A 20101-nucleotide genomic window follows, 5' to 3' on the forward strand; every position below is an offset into this window, starting at 1 on the left:
GCTGCAGCAGTGACCAGCGCGGGCACATGGGCCCGAGCAGGCCAAGCACGCGGCACCTGAGTGCTGCTGGGCTGCAGCAGCCATTCCCCCAGCCTCCAGCCCCAGGAAAGGCTGCTCTAGGAAGAGCCGTGCTGTCTCACCCCTGTTTGAGCTGCTCTGGAGTATTACATGAGGCAAAAAGCCCTGTTGTTCTGTGCATCAGGCATGTCCTCTTTGAAATGTGAGTTTTCCACTGGCACAACAGTGACGCAGAGAGCTCTGTGGCTTTCCACCACCTGACAGAAATCAGTAACGAAGACATTAAGTGCATCTTCTCTTTGGCACAGTAGCACTTTTCAATAACCCCTACCTTGCTAACTCTTCATTCCTGAAGAGAACAATGCATTTAACATTCTTCCGATTAATATTTATGGCTGCAAGCCACCCCATGGTTTTTACTACGTAGCTGCTAATCAATAGGGGCTCCAAAAACCAGGAGAAAAAGCCAGGGGAGATGTGGAAGCTTGGTTCTTCAAGAATTACAGAAAATGGCAAGAGGTTTTCCCCTTCACCCACACTTTTCAAGTTTGTTTTAAAAGCAGAACTCTTACTTGGGTTCATAAATCTACACTAAAGTGTCTCACTATGCTGACCCACGTTTGAAAATGTTTACCTTAGCATTTATGTAGCCTCATTAGTGTGGAATGTTTATACTCGCTCTTGCATTTGCACTTACCTATACAGTTATATATTGTGTACTGTAACTGTGTACTAATAATCCCACTGTATCTCTGACGCTTTTTCACAGTAATTGCTCCCCTAGGTGCTGTTTCCCAAAGATTTCTATGTTTTAATCTTTGAAATGGAAGTAGGCCTGTTTTACTCTGAAGTTGGTGGGAAAGGATATGCCATACAATTTGGTCCTATATTTTATTTCAGTGCCTAATTGATTAGTTGGAGACAGTGATCTGGAAACCTGAGCAAGGTTATACTACATTTGCTCATGAGGGCAAGGCAAACATCAAAACATAATTCCTGAAGACCTGGGCACTCATTCTGCCTTGCCTTGTGCTTTTCTCCTCTTCCACCTAAGAAAATAGTGTGTATTAAAACTGATAAAAATGTGTTTTATGTGCATATAAACATTGGTACACCTCTGAAGTATGATAGCTGCAATGGTAGTACTAAAAGTTGCTAACGCTGCATTTTTGGGATGAAGCAAATACTATACCCACTCTGTAAATGTTTATGTTTATGAAAAATATACAGTTCACAAGATCATGTGATCTGAGGGGAGCGTGCCTTGTAAGTGATGATGATTTCCCATGCCTTCTCAGATTTGTGCCTCAGATTTTCTGCATCTTCATAGCGCCTGGGAAATGAGTGAGCACTGACACAAGTAGAATCTAACATCTTTTTGTATGCTCCACTGTACAATAGATAAAGCAACAAAGGAAATGCTCTATCATTTTTAAAAATCAATCACAGAGGCAATAAATCTTTCCTCAGAGCTTATAATTCCCCACTGCTTCATATTCTCTTATGCTTTGTACTCAAGTGAGGTTTTCTGCAGCATCAGAGGGGCTGAAGTAAGAAGATCCTTACTTGGCTGATGATACACCCACATATAAGGGAGAAAAGGAACACCGGGGTAAGTGGGAAGACTTGACAGCTCCTGGCGGATGGGAGCAAGCATCGGGTAGGCATGGAGAAGTCACTGGAGAGACCTGAGGATGAGGAAGGCAAAGGCATCCGAGGACTTTGGTGGGGAGGTAGGAGGAGGATCTCCAGGCTGTGCTGGAGAAAGGAGGGGAGAAAGGATCCAGGAGAAAAAGGAAGCTCAGGAGAAAGGATCTCCAGGCTGTGCTCAGCAGGGAACGTCCAATGTCCCCATTCTGCTATGCCACTGGATTTGTTTGCATCTTTTGGCAATAAACCCAACTGTCTCCTCAGGACACATCACTCCAGCAGGCGTTAATTCAGACCTTGTCGTAACATTAAACCTTCACAGAGCTTGGTGTTAAACCTGCTTCTTTCCCTCCCTCCACCACAATCCCCACCCCCAGGCACAAAGCCTCTGGATTTTACTCTGATGCGTTGAACTCAACAGGCAGGCCAGAAACCAGGCCAAGGTGAGGATCGTTACCCCACCCTCACAAAATACAGGTCTGGAGAAAAACGATAGACAGCTGAGATCACATCCTTTTACATCTTTATTTGCCAGTTAAGATCCTTTTATTCCATCAATGCAAATATGCAGAACAGCAGGAAACCATGTTTTAAGCAGCACATACCAGTTGGCTGAGAATAAACTAACTACATTCCCCAAGCAATGTAAAAATAACAATGCACATCATCTTCCAGAAGAAGAAACAAACAGATATTGCAGCCGAGAGGCACAGCAGGCAGCTTCCGTACAAAGTAGTTTGGCTATTTAAAATGCTAGAACCAGTCCTTGCCCATTTCCCCAACCCCACCCCCAAAAATCCTACTATAATTTAACCATTTTTTTGCTATCTACATAATATATAAAATATAAACTCTGTTTACTTATAACACTTACTTTTCTTCATAAATAGCTCTTTAAAATATCTACTGTACATATGTCCATGCGTTGACATTATATATATAGCATTTATATATATGTATGTATGTCTGAAAAACAATAAATATATACTTAATATTGACACAGCAACAAACTGAACATATTCTCATTTTCAAAATCAAAGAAAAGAAAACCAGGATAGTGAGAAACAGTGAGTGTCACTTGTGAAGCACTGCATAGCAGGGAGCTTTTATTCCCACCCTGGCTGGGCATTAGGTATGCCACATACTTGAGCAGTTGCAGTGTTGACATACCCTTCAATGAATCTGTTAAAAGTTACTTCAAGTTGTAGGTTAGCCACCCTGTATGCCATGTGTAACACAGACTGAGTTCAAGCTCAGCGGGAAACAAGGGAGACTCGCCTTGTGGCTTGCAATGGAATGAGAAACAGAAAGGGGAGGGATGCAAGTCTGATGGCTGGTGTAGAAAGCAAAGGAAGTAATGGACAGCACATGGCTGCAAGGTCATAAATAACTATGGTAAACAAGTTAACAAGAGTTAAGTGCTTTTAAAGACGATGGCTGGCACTGCTGCAAAAAGTATCTTGATTATCTGTAGCCAACTCCGTGTAATGAACCGGTTTCCCCACTGCCACAAAAAGACACAAATGAAACCCTGATGGCCAAATTCAGATGCTACAAATGGGGTCACTGCATGACACTTCGAGGCTGCAGGTTCAGAGCCAAACCTGCCCAAGGGCAGCTAAATTCACTGAATGTCCTTAATGGACATTCACTGAACCTAATGGATGGGATTTTTTAAAATACCGACTTGAAAAAAAAAAACAAATAAAAGCCCACAACCAACCAAAAAAACCCCACACCCAACCCCAAACAGTTAATTTCAGACATGCCAAACATAATAAAAGGTGGATTTTTTTTAAACTTTTGATTTCAAAACAGCATTCTTCAAAAATTGAACTTAGTCCCAGCAGAAAACATGTAAATAACCTACAAACATGTTTTGTGTTCAGTTTTGGATTGACCACAGCCATTCTGTTTATCCATTTAACTGAAAATGCTGAATAAAAGCTATTTCAGCTTGACCCAGGCTGATATCCTTTATTGCCCAACCCCAAGGCTTCGATATGGCAGCTTCAAAAAAGTCATTACTTGCCTGGGCTCTGGCTTCACACACTCAGTAAGTCACGAGGTTACGACATCGGTTCATGAATGCAGCATTATGTATAGTCCCATTTACTTAAAATTTCTTCCTTTCATGAGCAGATGGAAGTGGGCAGCTATTGTTAACAGGAAATTATTTTTATTGGACAGACTTCGTCCAGCAGCTCAAGAGAGAGGAAATTCTAAAGCAAATAAGACTGCCTATTATTATTCAGCAATACTTCATCTCTAAAATTCACACTTTGCTCCTCCCTACAAGTAGCAACTTCAACAACAACAAGGAGCAACTGCTGTCCTGAATCCTAATCCTGCCATTTCACAACTAGTCCTAGATACCCAGAGAGCACTGCAGAGGTCAAACAGTCCAGCGCTGAGTTTCATACGTACCTAAGGGTACATCACTGGGCCACTGGAACATCACACCAGTGTTGAGTATCTGCACAAAGCCAAAAGCCTGTTGGAAGCTTTTAAACCCTTGTAAATACAGAACTAAACAGCGAATAGACTTCACAAGGCATGATGTTTTATACTGAAGGCCATAGAAAAAAGTCAAATATAAAAATTCCCGGCAACAAGAAATTCTGTCATCTGTAATTTCTGAACTTCTGCAAAGACATCAAGGTACTATGTTTACCTTTACCCATTAAATAACAGACTTTTTTTGGTACATCAGTGGGTCATTTTAAATTGTCTAGGCCTTTTCCACAGTTGTATGGACACAGATATAAACAAGGTAACAGAGAAATTGAATTGTCCTTGCACTGTGACCACACACAGCAGAAAAGCCTCCTTTTTTGAATGGCTAAACTTCCAGGACAGGTTTCATTTGTACAGTCACTAATCTGAAAGCTACCCAAAAGAAGGAAATACTAAGTACAAAGTGGAGAGTGCCTCTGATTGCCCTATGCTGGGTGGACAGGAATTTTCTCATGCTTTCAGCCAAAGCAAAGGATGAACTCCACAGCAGCCCACCCTGAGCCTAAACTCGTCTATGCATGCCCTGATTCTCTACCATATTGGCTGCATGGGTGAAGACGTATCATCTCTACTTGCTATTTTCTAACTACATGACTAAAGTACGATTAACACATGCATGATATTAGATATAGGAAACCCCAAGCTCTTGCAGAGCTCTTATGCCTCCATGTAGGACTTCACTGCGTTCAGCACTGAGGGCGTGCACGGATCTAGTAGGAGTACAGGCAGACGCTGCTTCCCCAAGGGCATGGTCCCTTCTCAGGCTCCCAAACACAGAGGTGGAGCAGAGCTGCTGCTGTGAGCCTCAGGAGGCGCAGCCCTCACCCTCCACTTGACCACCGAATTTGCCCTGTTGACACAGGCATACGGGTACCAGACTGCAGAGAGCCCTTCCTGTCGCTCCCAGCTGCAGTCACCACTCTCCCTTTGGGCATGTGGAAGGACTTCAGTTTGTGTCCTGCTGTCACACAGCATCAGGTTGCCCTACTGCGGTGTGGACCCCAATGTAATTCCCATGGAAACTAAGACATCCTCTCTCAGCTGACCATCCCAGCATTGTAGCAGAGCAGCAGAGCATTTCACCTGCACTCTCCCCTTTGTGGCTCTTTTTGTCTTTGGCAACAGACCATAATGTTCAGTATCCTATATGCACAGGTTGATGGCAAAGGAAAGAGCCTCTCCAACAGCAGCCCTGGGAAAACAGAATGGGTATTTCTTACCTAGTATATGAACAAGCTCATTTGGGGGCTACTGTAAATTCCAGCAGTAGCCACAGTTTGGCTGTCAGGCCTGCACCAATTCTAGCAGCATTCATCTCAGACCATGTGGCACAGCATTAAAAAACAGCATTAAAAGTGCAATTCCAAATATATGTTTCCTGGTGTGGTACCGCTTCTGAGTTCAATCAAGTACATCTCTGCTATCTGCTGCTCGAATTCTTAAACCCAGCATGAACTCCAGAGGCTACTTAGGGCAATTCAATGTACTGTCAACTGTACCAAAAGAGCAGAGGGCTTGATGCGGCCAAGAAAGATCCCAGACTGTAAAGTAACAATTTATCAGAATAGTAATACACATTCTATGAATTCCTTCCTCCTCTAAACCAGATGGAAGTTTAGTATCTTTACACTTGACACTGCAGCACCTTCACCTCCAAGAGAATGGAAAAACTGTCATACAATCCTGAACTGATGCAGTTACTGCTGCCATCCCAGTTAGGTAACAACTTCACCTAAATCTAGCATAAGGCTTCTGCTGCTGCCAGAAGAGGAGGTCCCACCCTGCCCCTGCCCATTCCACCTGTCTCACTGTGGTCGCACGAGCTGTACAGGATTCAACCCATCTACAAGCCAGTACTAATACGAGCATCAGATGGCTACGTAAACAAAGCATTAGGTTTTCTTTCTGCTAAGCAGCACTATCTGCATCAGTGAGTCTGCACAGAGGATGGATGATGCCTGTCACCTAAACCTTTGGATCCGGGACAAAGGTTGGGCTCAGTAGTGCTATCCCTATGCACTGTGTCATGCCGGGGGACTGTTCACTGCAGGGGCGGGGAACGGGTTTCCAGCATATCCTCTTCCAGCTGGCATCACAAAACCCAGACTGACACAGAAAACAATGCAGATAGGAAAAATCATGAACATTTTCCAACTGAAATGAGGTGCAAAAATATAAGCAGCAATGCCAGCACAATGACCAAACCACTAAGAAGCAAGATTCACAAACATTTTGGTCCATGTTTAGTTCCAGTTTTGGATTATGTTTAAGTAGACATGGTTAATTATCCACCAGGCTTATATTCATGACTTGAACTAGCCACCATTTTCAATAAATGGCTTTTGCCTTACTATATGAAAACTTTCTTGGTCTCCATGGGGCTAATTCCATTACCCAGGAGAAAGAGATATGATTCCTTGATCAAATTCTCTCCTTTGTATTTCTCTGTGTGTTTTTCAGGGCAGGAACTGGATAGCATGGTATACCACAGCAATTATAACGGGAAATTCCTGTTGGCACAGATACTACCTCAGGAATTCTCAGAGAAATCTTTTAGTAAAAACATCCAAACTTGTAAAGGGCTGCTTCCAAGAAGGAATGATGAAAGCTTGCCCGAGGTCTTAGCAGAAGCAGTCAGCCCCAGAGACAGTTGCTAGAACTGGCAGAACAGCATGGATAGGAACAATTCTCCATTTGGGTGTGGTTTTGCAGTGTTATATTATTCCTTCATCAGTCAGGCTATTACACTTTGGGGAATATTTCATGAAAGGTCACACATATGCTCGTCAATAATTAAGCACACATTAATAATTTTGGGGTGGGGGAGTCAACTTTCCTAACTTTAGCCACCTGAAAATTTAGAAGCCAAGATTCTCTGCAAAGGAGAACAGGAATTTCCAATGGGTACCTCCTTCTATATTAATCTTCAGATGAACTGAGTCAGCCTTTGGAGAGCTCTCTCTGTATTGACTACTCTGTCCCTTGCACAGCTGACCAAGACAAGACACCCAACTTTCAGCTGGCTAAAGTCAGATGAGATGAACCACACTGTTGATGCCCTCCTGTTTAAAACCATGAAGCTCTAAAACTGGGCATAGGACACGCAGGAGTATACAGCAATCAAATGAAGTCATTTGTAGAAGTCCTAGAGAAGCCCTTAGTGCTCCTAAAAATAGCAAAACTGTAAGTGCTTTTTAAAAAATCTAAATTATTCTGACAGTTCTCTTTCTAACCTAAAATAGCAACACTAATGTGATGGCCTTGAGAAAGAAGGTCATATTTTCTCTTTTAATTTACTGCTTATCCAAATGTTGTCTTCTTTAGTCAAAATTAACACAAAGCCCTGAAAAGGTTTTTCTCAAGTTCAATATAATTTAGTGCTATAAGCTTGTGTTCTACTTTTTTCCTATCTGAGAACCTAATGCTGTAAACACACTGGAGCAGCTTTATGCCAAAAAGCAGTATCCCTGTTTACTGGGATAATTCATGTGCCTTTCACTATATTCTTTTGAGAATATATTCTCAAAAGAATATATTATTTCAAGACTGCAATCTAAAATACTAAAAAGAAGGATGGGACAAACACATCAAAAGAGTTTGTCCACCCCTGCACTGATGACAGGGAATGATTACTACAGTACCAGTAGCTGGCCACTTTAAGGAGGTGAAGAGGTGGGGGCCTTATGTATTTTTTTTTCCCTGGAAATGGACAGGAAATTTTCTCATCTCTTTTGTTTTTCACTCACACTCACTGCTTGGTGAAGGTGAAAGTTTTTGCGTTGAGCTATATAAAATTAATTGTCAGTGTGCATCTCTCAAGTGTGAGTTCACAAAGGTTTAAAATAACACCACCCGTCTAAGCATCATATGGTTTTGGGTTTAATTCCTACTGTTTTCCACCTAAAACCAAAATGCACAATAAATTAACTCAAAAGTCAGTGTGTAAACCTTCGTAAGACTAACCTGAGTTCAGCTGTATAATAAAACACAACTGTGTCATGCCACTTGCCATCCATGAAGGTTTTGCACAGCCCAATTTAATCAGCAAATCTGTGCAGTTAACACAGAAGCTTACCAGGAGCTCACAGAAGATCCTCCCTCCTCCTCCAATGGTGGGGCATATGCTCTATGGTTGAGGACTGCTTTGTTTTAAAAGCCACATATTTTCCAACTGAATTGTGCTTTAAAAAAAAAAAAAAACCAACAAAAAACAAACAACTAGCTAAACCAACACAGAGAAGCTTTGATATTTGAAAAGTGAGCTGCCGAGATTTTCCGTATCACACGACATTTTCACACCAAGTCCTGTTATTCCATGTGTTGGTTAGAGGTGTAGTACTACAGCACGGTGGTGTCAGCTGTCATGACAGGAACCATTCATGTCAGACACTACATAAAATTTAACGACATGACAGTACCTTCACAGCCCTCTGGTAGGTAAGGAAAATCTAAAAGGATCCTCCCAACCTTTCACAGTAAACACAATTGGATAATCTAAAGCACCTGCAAGCAGGAGATGAGTCCATGATATATCTTTCCAATCAGCCATCTAATACTGTTATTAAAACAGTTATATCAGCTCTTACGTCTCCTATCTGTTTTGGGCATTTCTAAGGACCTTATAACTTTGGCGTGTAGCCACCAACAGATTTTAGTTGATCCAAACACCGTATTTCCTTCTCCTGTATCCTCAGCTCTTTCTAAGATGCCCAAGCCCTTCACAGGGGCTGAATTACCATTTCCTCCAAGAGCTGTCTGGTTCCTATTCTTTCCTATGAGCTGAGAGGAGCTAGCAGTACAGAGACATCCTGCTCTTCCGCATGGCTTCGCTGATTAAGTATGCCGGGCTCAATTCTGGCTCCTCCGTCATGATTGAAATGTTCTGCCACTCTCCCAACTGGTTTGACTTTTTAATGGTGTCCACCACACACAGGGCATACAGACAGTCGTCAAAAGTGGCAGCCATTGTAAGGGGCCTCCCATCCCAGGTCCTCCTGTCATCCTGGTCCTCAAATGCCTGCCGGACAGCTTGAACCATCTTAATGGTGCCCCGAAGGTAGGGGGATGGGATGTCACTGAAAGCTTTCTCTGGAAGTAAGGAGTTGCTGACTGGTGTGGAGTCCTTTAGCAGGAGCTCCCGCTGAGGAGAGCTGTTGCTCTGTCCGTAGAGATCAGTGCCTATTACAATCAGCCGTCCTACCGAACCCACCACAATAATGTCCTGTTTGAACTCCCCCGGGACATTGAAGTTGAGTGTCACCGTGCAGCACACGCCACCTTCCAGAACCATCTGAAACGTACAGAAGTCATCGCTGGTGATCTGCCGTATGCCCTTGATGTGGTCCGTCTGCTTCACGAAGGTCTTGAGCAACCCGTGCACTTTCACAGCCTTCTGGCTGGTCAGGAAGGTCAGGAGGTCGATGATGTAGGTGCCAACTGAGTGCAAGCCCCCACCTCCCATCAGGTCATCACAGCTCCAGTTGTACTTCTTGCCTAGCAGGCTTCCACTGTGAACCTGCACCTCACACACCAGCAGCTCCCCTACGTAACCCTCTTGGATCAGCTGCTTCATCTTCACAAAAGCAGGCAGGAAGCGCAAAACGTTCCCCATGATGCTCATCAGCTTTGGGTAATAATGAGCTGCGGTCATCATCCTAAAGGCATCCAGGGGAGTCGCTGTTCGGTCACAGATGACATTCTTTCCAATGCCTGAAAAACAGTTTAAAAAAAAAATCATCAACAAAAATATATCGATTGAGTAAGCTGAAAGCCTTGAGGCTATTCTTACACACTAAGCCAGGGAGAAAGATCCTTGAAAGAAGAAAACATTTCAATATGGTGTTAAAGGCACAAAGATCCCCTCTGGCATGTTTCCAAAATGCATGTAAGAGTTTCTTGAGCACCACAGTGAAAATTAATCCCTTTTTATTTTCAAAATGCACTTAAGCCTAAAAACAGCAAAAAGGTGAGGGCCTGGACAAATAAGAAAGTAAGCTAAAGTAAGGTGGACTGCTACCCCACATTTGCCACCTTCTGGGCGCAGGTACAAAACCAAGCACCTCCACTCAGCCATCTCACAGACATCTCTTCTGTGATGACCTGCCTGTGTGGGGGCTTCTGAGAGCTGAATCAGAGCTTCAGATTTCAGTCCCTGAAGCATAAGAGTAACACAACCACATGTACACAGTAACTTGATGCAGGTACACAGAAAAGTCTGGGCTTGTCCTCTCAATAGTCTTGTCCCTTCATCTTTCCAGATCAGCCTGTTTAAAAAGCTCTGACTGGAGAGCAGGAGAAGTACTGGGCCTGTTGCTTGACTTGAAATAAAAATTGCTTCTGACACATAAAATGCCACACTATTCTGACTTTTTTTTTTGAAGCAGCTTTACTGAAATGTCAACAATATATCCATGGTGCCAAAGGAGAGCCGTGATTTCTCTAAAACAGGTCAAACGCAGCTCTGACAATCTGTCCCCTCACAGAATTGCCCATATGGGCACACTGTTTACTGAAGCTTGCCTGACAGTCCCATTTTATCTGACCATCAAAGTGTGCAACTGATTGCAGTGCAGGCTGAGATGCCTAAGTGATGGGTTTATTATTGATTTTCCTCATGAAATACTTTCATTCTGTACCCATACACACGTATAGCAACAGAATCTCCAGTTTCCTTTTTAGTTGCGTACAAAGATATTTTCTTTTATGCTTGATGATCAATATTAGGTGAGCTATACAACACCTTAGAGCACTAAATATGATCTTTGTCTTGAAAGCCTTGGCTATAGCTGGGCCTGGCACTTAAAAGAGCTGAATTTGGATCCTGTCTACTGGAGTTCAGGTGAATAAATTTGGTTACTGACTAAATCGCTTTGTGTTTTGATTCCTTTTCCCTTCAGATAGGTGAGAAATCCCTCTTTCTTTGAAGAGCTGTTGTGAGGATAAAAATTTTACATGTTTTGGAGTTGTTTGGATAAAGTCATATAAATACAGACAGATGGCAGGGATCTGTCTGAGCCCACTTACATGAATATTCAACAGCCTGACTGGAAGAAGGGGGTCACAGTCCAAACACTGAATAACCATCTTATCCACACTGCCTATTCCCAGTCTTTGTCTGCTGCTATTTGAGTAGCTGAAACTGGAGGGAGGGCTGCCACCACTGAAATGGCAGTCACATCTAGTTAACAGCCAAGAAGGGAAACACCTTCCTTCAACTTGCTCCTATTTACCTTCCACTTAATTAGAGAAGTAGAGACGTGCTCATTTAGCTCCTATATTAGGCAGAAATCCTCTATTCAGTGGGCATGGTCTTCCCTTCTCACTTTTCTCTCTCATCTTTACAGACTGCTACTGGTGACTGAGTTGACATTTTCAACCTTATAGCATTTCTTTTCCTGCTCCTGAATAATTTTTTTCTGCATCTGTTTGATATTGGAGAAAGCATTCATCCACTTGCCCTATATTCATCTAACTGGTAGTAACTCCAGCTGTGCCACTTGATACAGATCACTAATACAATAGTCCTTGAGTTACACAGACTCTTGCAGAGAGGCAAATACCAAAATAAGGGAAATCTTAGTCAGACAAAACTTGCCTACAGTCAAACCTTCCTGAAGTAGTCATTTTCCCCTCAAAGAACCCGTACCTACTACGTCATCATCTGACCTGTCCATCACTGATCCACAAGCATCGCTTTCCGCTCCAGTTCAGCTTGCATCATTCTGCCTCACAGACGCCTGCCGCATTTTATCTGGGGTCTGTGCAGGCACCAGTCTCTCAAGATACGCAGCTCCACACATGTGAGGAAAAGGGTCTGCTTTCATGAGGAACTGTAGTCTGGGAACAATCTTTGTGCTGTGTGTTCAGTGCCATGCACAGTGAGGGTCAGTCCTTCACTGTGTGGGGCAGGGAAACTTGGGACTGTCACAATCTGAGTGCCAAATGATGATTATAAATATGAAAGAGAAGCCTATAGGGTTTTACATCCCTTATGTTCAAGAAAAATTACCATTAGAATCAGTCAGGCACACATACAGAGAAAAGGCAAGAGACCTAAATATTTGCATGGAGATATGGAAAAGGTGAAGTCTTACACTTACTCCTTCCACCATTTCAACCTTTCTGGAAAAGTCAAAACCTTTTAATTACAGCAAATCCAAAATGCAAATGTTCTGAGAGCCTTCTCATCTCTGTGCATATGCTGATAATGCATGCTGTGCTCTCATCCCTGTCAGGGATTTAAACAGATTTTTGCCTGCTGCCCAGAAAGCTTTTATACTCTATTAAAGCCCGTGCAGGTTCTTTCAGCATGACACTGCTCAGCACTTGAGTCTGTGCACGCTACAGATCTTTGTCTTCTCTGTAGCTGCAAATCTGCAAGCAGCCACATTAGCTTTCTTGAAGCAGGGAGAAAACATGAAAGGTTTGCTTAATTTAATTTAGAGAAATACTCTGGTGTGTTTATGCAACTAGAATAAGAAACAGGCGGATCAAACCAGCACAATTTTCTGCTCTTTTCCCTCTGCCCCCTTCTCAAAAGAGGAGAAAAGGCACCTTTCCTTTGAGCCATTCTCTAAAGCAGTGACAGGCAGAGCAGAAAGCAGTGTGTGAGGAAAACCTCCTTTCTCAACAGTCTCATGCAAAGGCGAGCTCTGACTGCAGGTGCTGCAGGGGAACTCCAGGAACTGACCCCCTTCTCCCAGCCTGGGGTTAGGGTCTAATCCTGTCCACTTCTGGACAACACTCTCTTAGACAGGATGGTTACCACTTGTCATTCTATAAGTGCGTTTTGACATTTCACACATCTTTGAAAATCACACCACAGCAGACAGCAAAAACTTCATTAACTACATAAAAGCAGGGAAATGCAGTCAGCTTGTTTCAGCAAGAATGTGCAACATATTTGTCCATGGTGATAAGCAACAGAGTCAACCATCTCTCATCTCATTGTATGAAAGGATACACACCCCTTCCACATGCATCAAGAAATCTGGTCTATGATGCTACCGTTCTCAATCAGGCCACTTCTGTGTATTGATTACTTGAGGTCTTAAGTAAAATGAAGAAGAAATATAATTTAAGTACACATCATTCTTTTTGAGGGCTCCGCACAGCCTTCACTCCAGTCTCTCTGCTTGGCCATGCTTCAAAAAGAGACAGAGTGGTGCCAGCCAGGTGGTGACATATAGTGGGATTTCTCTGACCTGGCACAGAATAGGGAGAGGGCTCACTCCCAGCCAGCCCGTGTCCAAAGCTGAATGTATCCTGAGAGTGGCCAATGTATCTCTTGGGAGTGCAAGTTGCCTCTCTGAAGTCCGCCCACAGCTGCCATGAAGGGCTTCAGCCTGGGACCTGCTCCATGACCCACTGCTCCAGGCACAGATGGCCAGAAATGCAAAGAACCTGGATTAACAGGCACTGTGCCATGGTACCAGTGAGCCAACTGTGCCAGGAGGTGGCAACCATTTTAGACCCAACAGGTCTGCCTCCTTGAACCCCTCTATATTCTCTCTCCAGCAGGAAAACAGTAAAAACCAAATAATGATAGAGTGGAAGATGTCCATCCATGAGATAAACGAGATCCATAGGTCAATGACTTAGGTATAACTCACCCTAGCAGTCCTTAAAAATGTGAAAGCACATGAGTTTGAGAAAAATGACACAAGAGAATCTGACTTCTAGATTTGGTTGTTCAAGACCGAAAGATAGCAACACCTGACAACCGCTCGGTTCCTCTTTAAAATAAACCGAAGTTTCCAGAGCAGGTCCACTTCACAAAACCACTAACACGAGTGTCTTCTCACTTCTCGGTGACAAAGAAAGTTGTGGGCTGAATGGTCCATCCTGACTATTCTTTATCTCCCAGGGTGTATGTATCCCCCAAGCCAAACCTCAACAACTTAGATACCAATGTGCATTTAAGAAAGTTATTTAAGAACACTGCACTTCTCTGGAGAAGTAGATGTCTAACCAACTCTCTAGAAGCATCTGAGCAAATAGAAAAAAGTTGTCTATACTATCATTGGTACTACCATTTGAGTGATGATTTCTCTAGCACCTTATGCTGGAAAGTCATATTGTAACCATGATCTAATGGCTTGTCAACCACCTCAGTAATTATTTTTGTCAAGAAGTCATGTGATTTATTTGTAAACCTCAGCCTTCATTTTAGAAAAAGGGAAGCCCTTGTGATGTGCAGATAATTCTGAAAGCCAAATAGCCCAGAAGTGAGTGGAGAGTAGATACAGTCTGGGGTAGCAGTATTTAAACTTTTTTCCATGTACATAAGGGGGAAGAGTAAGGAGCTAGAGTAAGATTTTGAAAGGCCTGGTGTTTGCAGCTCTTCATTTTACAGAAAGCTCTAACTCCTTGGCTACCAGCAGCCCAAGTTTCTTTGTCCCTGTAATGTCTCTGTGCTGCACAGCCTAAAAATGAGCAAAATTCCTGGGACCACAGCACAGGGAGGCTGTAACTGGCACAGGCTTCATCAATTCTGAAGCCTGCAATGTCAGCTCTTTTCCCATCTGCTCTGATTGTTTCAAATAAGGATGGAAATGTTTTCACAGAAAAAAAAATAAAAAATAAAAAAAGGAGTGTCTGTCATTGATCATTGACCTGCAGCAAGACTAGTCTTCTATCTATTGGCTCATTTGACATGAGACCCCAATACAATATTTTCCCCTCCTCCTATTCACAAAAAAATCAAAAAGGGCTCTATTTGGCGTCTGGGCATATAATCAAAACCTTCACTGGCACCAGAAAAGATTCCTTAGTTAGCAGTCACTACTCACTGCTCTTGGTCAGGAAGGGGGTGGAAGAAAGGGCAAAATAAGGTTTTGGTGCATGAAGCTAAATTAGTCAGCAAAAAAATACATTTCTAAAGCTAAGGAGGAACCTATCAACACTGAAGGAATAGTCAGAGTTTCAGCAAATACAGGAGGGGTGGAAGAGCATCCTTACCAGGTTATCTCAAATGGATTATTTTAAACCAGATTATGGTATCCTCTTTAAACACAGTTTTATCTTTTAAAAATAAGCTAATACAAAATTACATTCCAAATGGTGACAATCCATCTTATCATTAATACAGTTACAAATAAAGAAATACAGACAAATTTTTCCTCTCAGATTTTGACCATCACAAGTTGCTGTTGTTGCCTTTGGATCCTATGCAGAATCAGAGGGGAAATCATCTTTGGCACTCAGTTCTGTTCACAGCTTGTAAGACATGTTCCAATGATGTGTGCTGTATTATTAGTACACATATTAGTTGTAATCAGATCACAGTTTCCATCCTAATGCAGTTTGACATGGTTTGCAAATACAAAATAGTATCATCTAACACATGAATGAGGAGTATCTCATTCACAGTTTTCCAGCATTGTAACACTGAGAAAATAAGCTGAGATAATCAGCACCTTTATAAATAAGACATACAGATATTCTTACAAATATACCCGAGTCAACAAACAAAAAGTAGTAAGTTTAGTTAAAAGGCTATGCTTTGCTGCAAATCAGTAATTTTAGCCATACTGACAAAAGAGCTTTTTTTAGGCATATATCAAAACCCACAGTCGAAGCAAACGGCTGAAATCAAAAATCACTACCTCTCATTTATATAGTGGATTTACAGCAATTTGCTCTTCTACACAGATTATACACAGATATACACAGATACTGTCAACTCTGTGGTTTTGCACAGAAACCATCTCAGAAGCTATGTTTGGCACCAGGAGCCAAAGCATGGTTCCCTACATCTAAACTGATGTTTGATACAAGCTGACTACCAGCAGAACTGTGTATTTTGCACATTCCCATACTAGACAGAGGTCTGCTTGTGTTTGCCATACTAACTGTGTTAGCAGACAGTACTATTGAAACCCCACTGGATATTCAGAAAAAGTCTTTCCATTTCTATGAATTCTGGTGTATACCTATATGCAAAACATACAATTTTTTCCCTCAGTAATAATGACTTCAGAAATCCTCACAGCTGTTTGAACTATTCCCTTTCATCCCCTTCTTTAGAATTTGCAAAGGAAACAACATTTGAAGGCTGTATTTTAGCCAGGATCTCAAAAAAATCTTCTTAGTTATCTTATTGACTCATTACAATACTTAAACACTCTAAACAAAACCAGAGGTTGGTCTTTCCTTTCCAAATTAATCACTCCCTAAGAAACCCAGAAGAAAATATAAGATATCTGAGCTGTAACTGTGCTGAACCACAGAGGAGACCCACAGGCCTAAAATCAGGTGGCACTATTTTTTCTGTTTCAGAACTGTCTTTGTGATAACCTCACAGTCATGGTCCCTTTTGTATGAAGCTGGAACAAACCAGTTCGGTACTATTCCATATTTCCAGCACATATGTACTAAGGAGAGACACACAATACTGAGAATGCCTCTTGGAAATAGAGAATTTGAAGGCAGAAACAGCTCAAACAGCCACTGCTCATTTATTTTAAGTTTTGATAGCTGGGGTGGCTCTTCAGTCTCTCAGAGATAAAGCAATCGTATAGTCAGTTTAGCTTGCTGCATGCATGATAAGCCATAAAACTTTGACACCATAAATCAAGATATTCTCATCTGCTCTTCAATCAGTGCAATATTTATTTGGTGAGCAGTACCCCCTCTTAATTACAACTCTGCAAATAGCTCCTTCCCTGCTCAGCTGTAGATGATGACTATAAGGATATCTTGGCCCCCAGCTTTTAGCAGCCCCGGCCCCCAGGTACAGTTTCCAAATAGTCATGTCAACAAAAAGTGCTTCTTTCGTTTGGCGGTCTCACCACGAAACTGCTCCAAGGCCTGGAGGGATATCATGCTCATTAATATGAAGCTCATGTGAGTGTTGAAGCAGTGGGAAGGGACTGGCAACCTGGCTGTTGGGAGGACCTGGGTGAACCCAAAGTCCTGCTTCCCCCCTGGGGCTCCCAGGGGAACTCAAGGCAGCCTGGGGGGGCTTCTGAAGCCACTCCAGATGAGCAAGCAACAGCAGGGGTTGCAGCAGAGGAAAGTGAGAAAGTGGCTGGGGAAACAGAGAAGGGGAGAGGAGAGGGGGTGGGAGAGAAGAACACTACAAGGTGCAAAGGAGGATGCTGTAAGGGGCTGGTGCAAACAGCCCAGAGGAGCTCCTGCCACTCCAGGAGCTGCATAGCAAGCCCTAATGGTAGCAGCAACATCCCCAGTCTTCAGAGGCCTATCCTAAAAGGCCCTCCTTCAGTCCAATATTCGTGTGAGCCCCGCTAACATCTTTTCAGCAGAAAAAAAGTAACAATGGAGGAGAAAGAAATGGATTTCAGAGGAAATCGGCACCCCTTTGTACACAAAGACTGGACAGGAGGGAGGGATGATGAAGAAAATGCATCTATGTTAAAATAGCGGTAAGTATGTGAGTTAAGCTATTGCCCAATATGTACATCAGGCTATTCTATGGGGCTGGTTATTATTTTCTGATCCATTACATGTGGAGATGTGTGAAATCATACACTTCATAGTGATGAAAAGCTTCTGAATCCCTCAGAAAATTATCTAAATAAATGTGGATATGTAGATTTCGACCAGAAGGAGTGGAAAACCTGATAGAAGGCTGCTCTGCTCTGGGAAATGAGGAGCCATTTCTGAGCCACCTCATAAGAACAATCAGGTGATTCGAAAACCTTTTCACACGTGACAAGGATTTTTTATTAGTATATAGAGGTGTCTCTGCTATTATTAGATGCTGCTGCTGTCGATATTGCAATACAGTAATAATCATAGTAACGATAAGAACAATGGTTGTATTGTATTCAGTGCGTGATCTGTCACTCAGTTCCTAGAGTGGCATGAAAAACGCATTTATTTCAATCAATACATCTGCCAGGGGAAAACTGATGGCAAGACAATGTTTCTTTGAGGAAACCTTATTTAACAAAACTTTTGACAAGGAGATAAATCTGGGTGATGAATGCCTAACAAGATTGGCGTTAGTCACAGCTCTAACATTGGCCAAGGCAAGCTTTGTTAATCACAGATATGTATAGCTGTTGCAAAAAATCAAGTTACTATAGCATAATGAGTCATAGCTCATGAACTGATTCATATTAACAGGGCATGTGTGTATTCCTAGTCTGCTCTAAGTGTGAAGGAAAATAACAGTGACTGAAGGAACATATTTTCCTTAGCAGCTGAAACAGACGGCAAAGGCACACAGGGAGTAATACACCACCCCACTGACAAGAAACAGCTCATTTGGCCACAGGAAATCAATGGCATATACAGATTTTACAAACCCTGCATCTCTTCCTCTGCACCAAAATATTATGAAGTAAAAGAACACATGCACTGTTACATTTTATAGTCAGCTGGGATGAGACACACTTCACAAATATTAGATGAAAAATTCTATACAGTAAACATGCACATGCCCAAACTGTACACGCCACCACCAAAATGAGGGTTGCCGTTCATGCACCTACTTCTGGCCCTGGTGCATCACACCACGATTCCAGTTTTTAGGCTGGTTTATGATCACTGATTGTAATCTCTTTTCCACACAACTGCTTTGAAAACAAAAACCTAAACATTCAAATACACAGAAAAAAAGGTGCTCTGCCTTGGCTTCCCTATAACCATAGGCTAAACCAAAGTTCACTCAAGTGAGTACCTGCACAATGGAAAAAACCCCTGCAAATAACACCCTACTGCTAATGACATATGAGCAGCATCTCCACTGACAGTTGAGGTGTCACCCAGCTAACAAGACACATGCAGCTCACACAAACAGTGCGAGAACTACAAGCAGGCTCAACGACTAAGAAGGTTAATGTGAGCTGTGAGCTTACAGAAGTGATTTCAGCTGGGTTAGCGGTCTGTAAAATCATTCAAGTAAACAGAAAAACAGGGAACTGGTTTGTCTTGAAATAAAAAAAGAGATGCTGGGTTCTTTGTAGATAGCTGCTGAGGTATGGTGCCCAGTCTGGGAAGATACCCCTGCTGACTCCAAGAGATTATAATGATGCCTGCAGGTAAGTAAGTGCCATCTAAGCAGAACCAGGACAGTTCATCAGGATGAGAGAAGACTGTAATGATGATATCAATTCTCATTATGTATTAATATTGGCACTAACTTTTATTTGCACTGAGGTAGTCATTAGGGTTATGGCCTGGGGCCATGTCTGTGCATACGTTACTGTCGCTGTACATGTAAATGCTGCTGTAGTGGTATTCAAGGCACTTTGAAATAAATGCAGTCCTTTTGTGCTTGACATTGGACTCAGCGTTGCTTCATAAAGTTTTAAGTAGTCCTGTGAGGAGCAGGGAGTTGGACTGCATGATCTCTACGGGTCCCTTTCAACTTGAGATATTCTGTGATTCTATATGACCTCTTCTGTAAAGACCATATGTATCCATACAATTTTGACAACGTGCTGACTTGAAGGTAACTTTTCTAATAAGTCCATTATGAATTTTTGATTGATTATTCTGTTAGTTTGGCTAGCTGGGGCCTTTGATTTGGGAGTATAAAGCACCTCCGTCACTGAATCCATAGGTAATGTGCTTAAGAGAAAGGAAAGCAACCAAGTCTTGCATTACTACATATGCCAGCACACTTTGCAAGGCAAAGAAAAATTCTCTAGCCCTTTCCTAACACAGGCTAGAGTTTGGTGCACGGTTTATAGCCCACCTGGCATGTCATTCTGATCTCTGTAGGTACTTACGCAAATAACAACACTGGAGACAGATAAATGAAGCACTTAGTTTAAAAAAATACTGTTTAAAAACCTTTAACTGCTGGGAAATCTAGAGAAGGTGCAAATATGCCCTGACAAACCAGCTACTTGCACACCACAAGGAAATGCTTCAGGGGTCCCATCTTGAGATTATCTTTTCAGGCATCTGAAACATGTTCAGATTTACATTCCCTGAGCCCTAC

At 42.4% G+C, this 20101-nt stretch overlaps 1 protein-coding gene across 3 annotated transcripts in view; it reads right to left on the reverse strand.

Annotated features, from left to right (window-relative positions):
- Positions 1-2185: 2185 nt before the first annotated feature.
- GFOD1 (Gfo/Idh/MocA-like oxidoreductase domain containing 1) overlaps positions 2186-20101 on the reverse strand; it is a 76246-nt gene continuing 58330 nt past the window's right edge. For 2 of the 3 annotated variants that reach the window (XM_074899689.1, XM_074899691.1), the window contains exon 2: positions 2186-9894. In XM_074899689.1, the coding sequence (XP_074755790.1) occupies positions 8975-9894 (920 nt within the window). In that variant the 3' untranslated portion in view covers positions 2186-8974. Of the gene's footprint in view, positions 9895-14799; positions 14816-20101 lie in introns of all 3 variants that reach the window. The other variant, XM_074899690.1, reaches the window with a different exon arrangement.

The sequence above is a fragment of the Athene noctua genome, chromosome 2 (genome assembly GCF_965140245.1).
Source record: "Athene noctua chromosome 2, bAthNoc1.hap1.1, whole genome shotgun sequence".
Classification (NCBI taxonomy): Eukaryota; Metazoa; Chordata; class Aves; order Strigiformes; family Strigidae; genus Athene; species Athene noctua.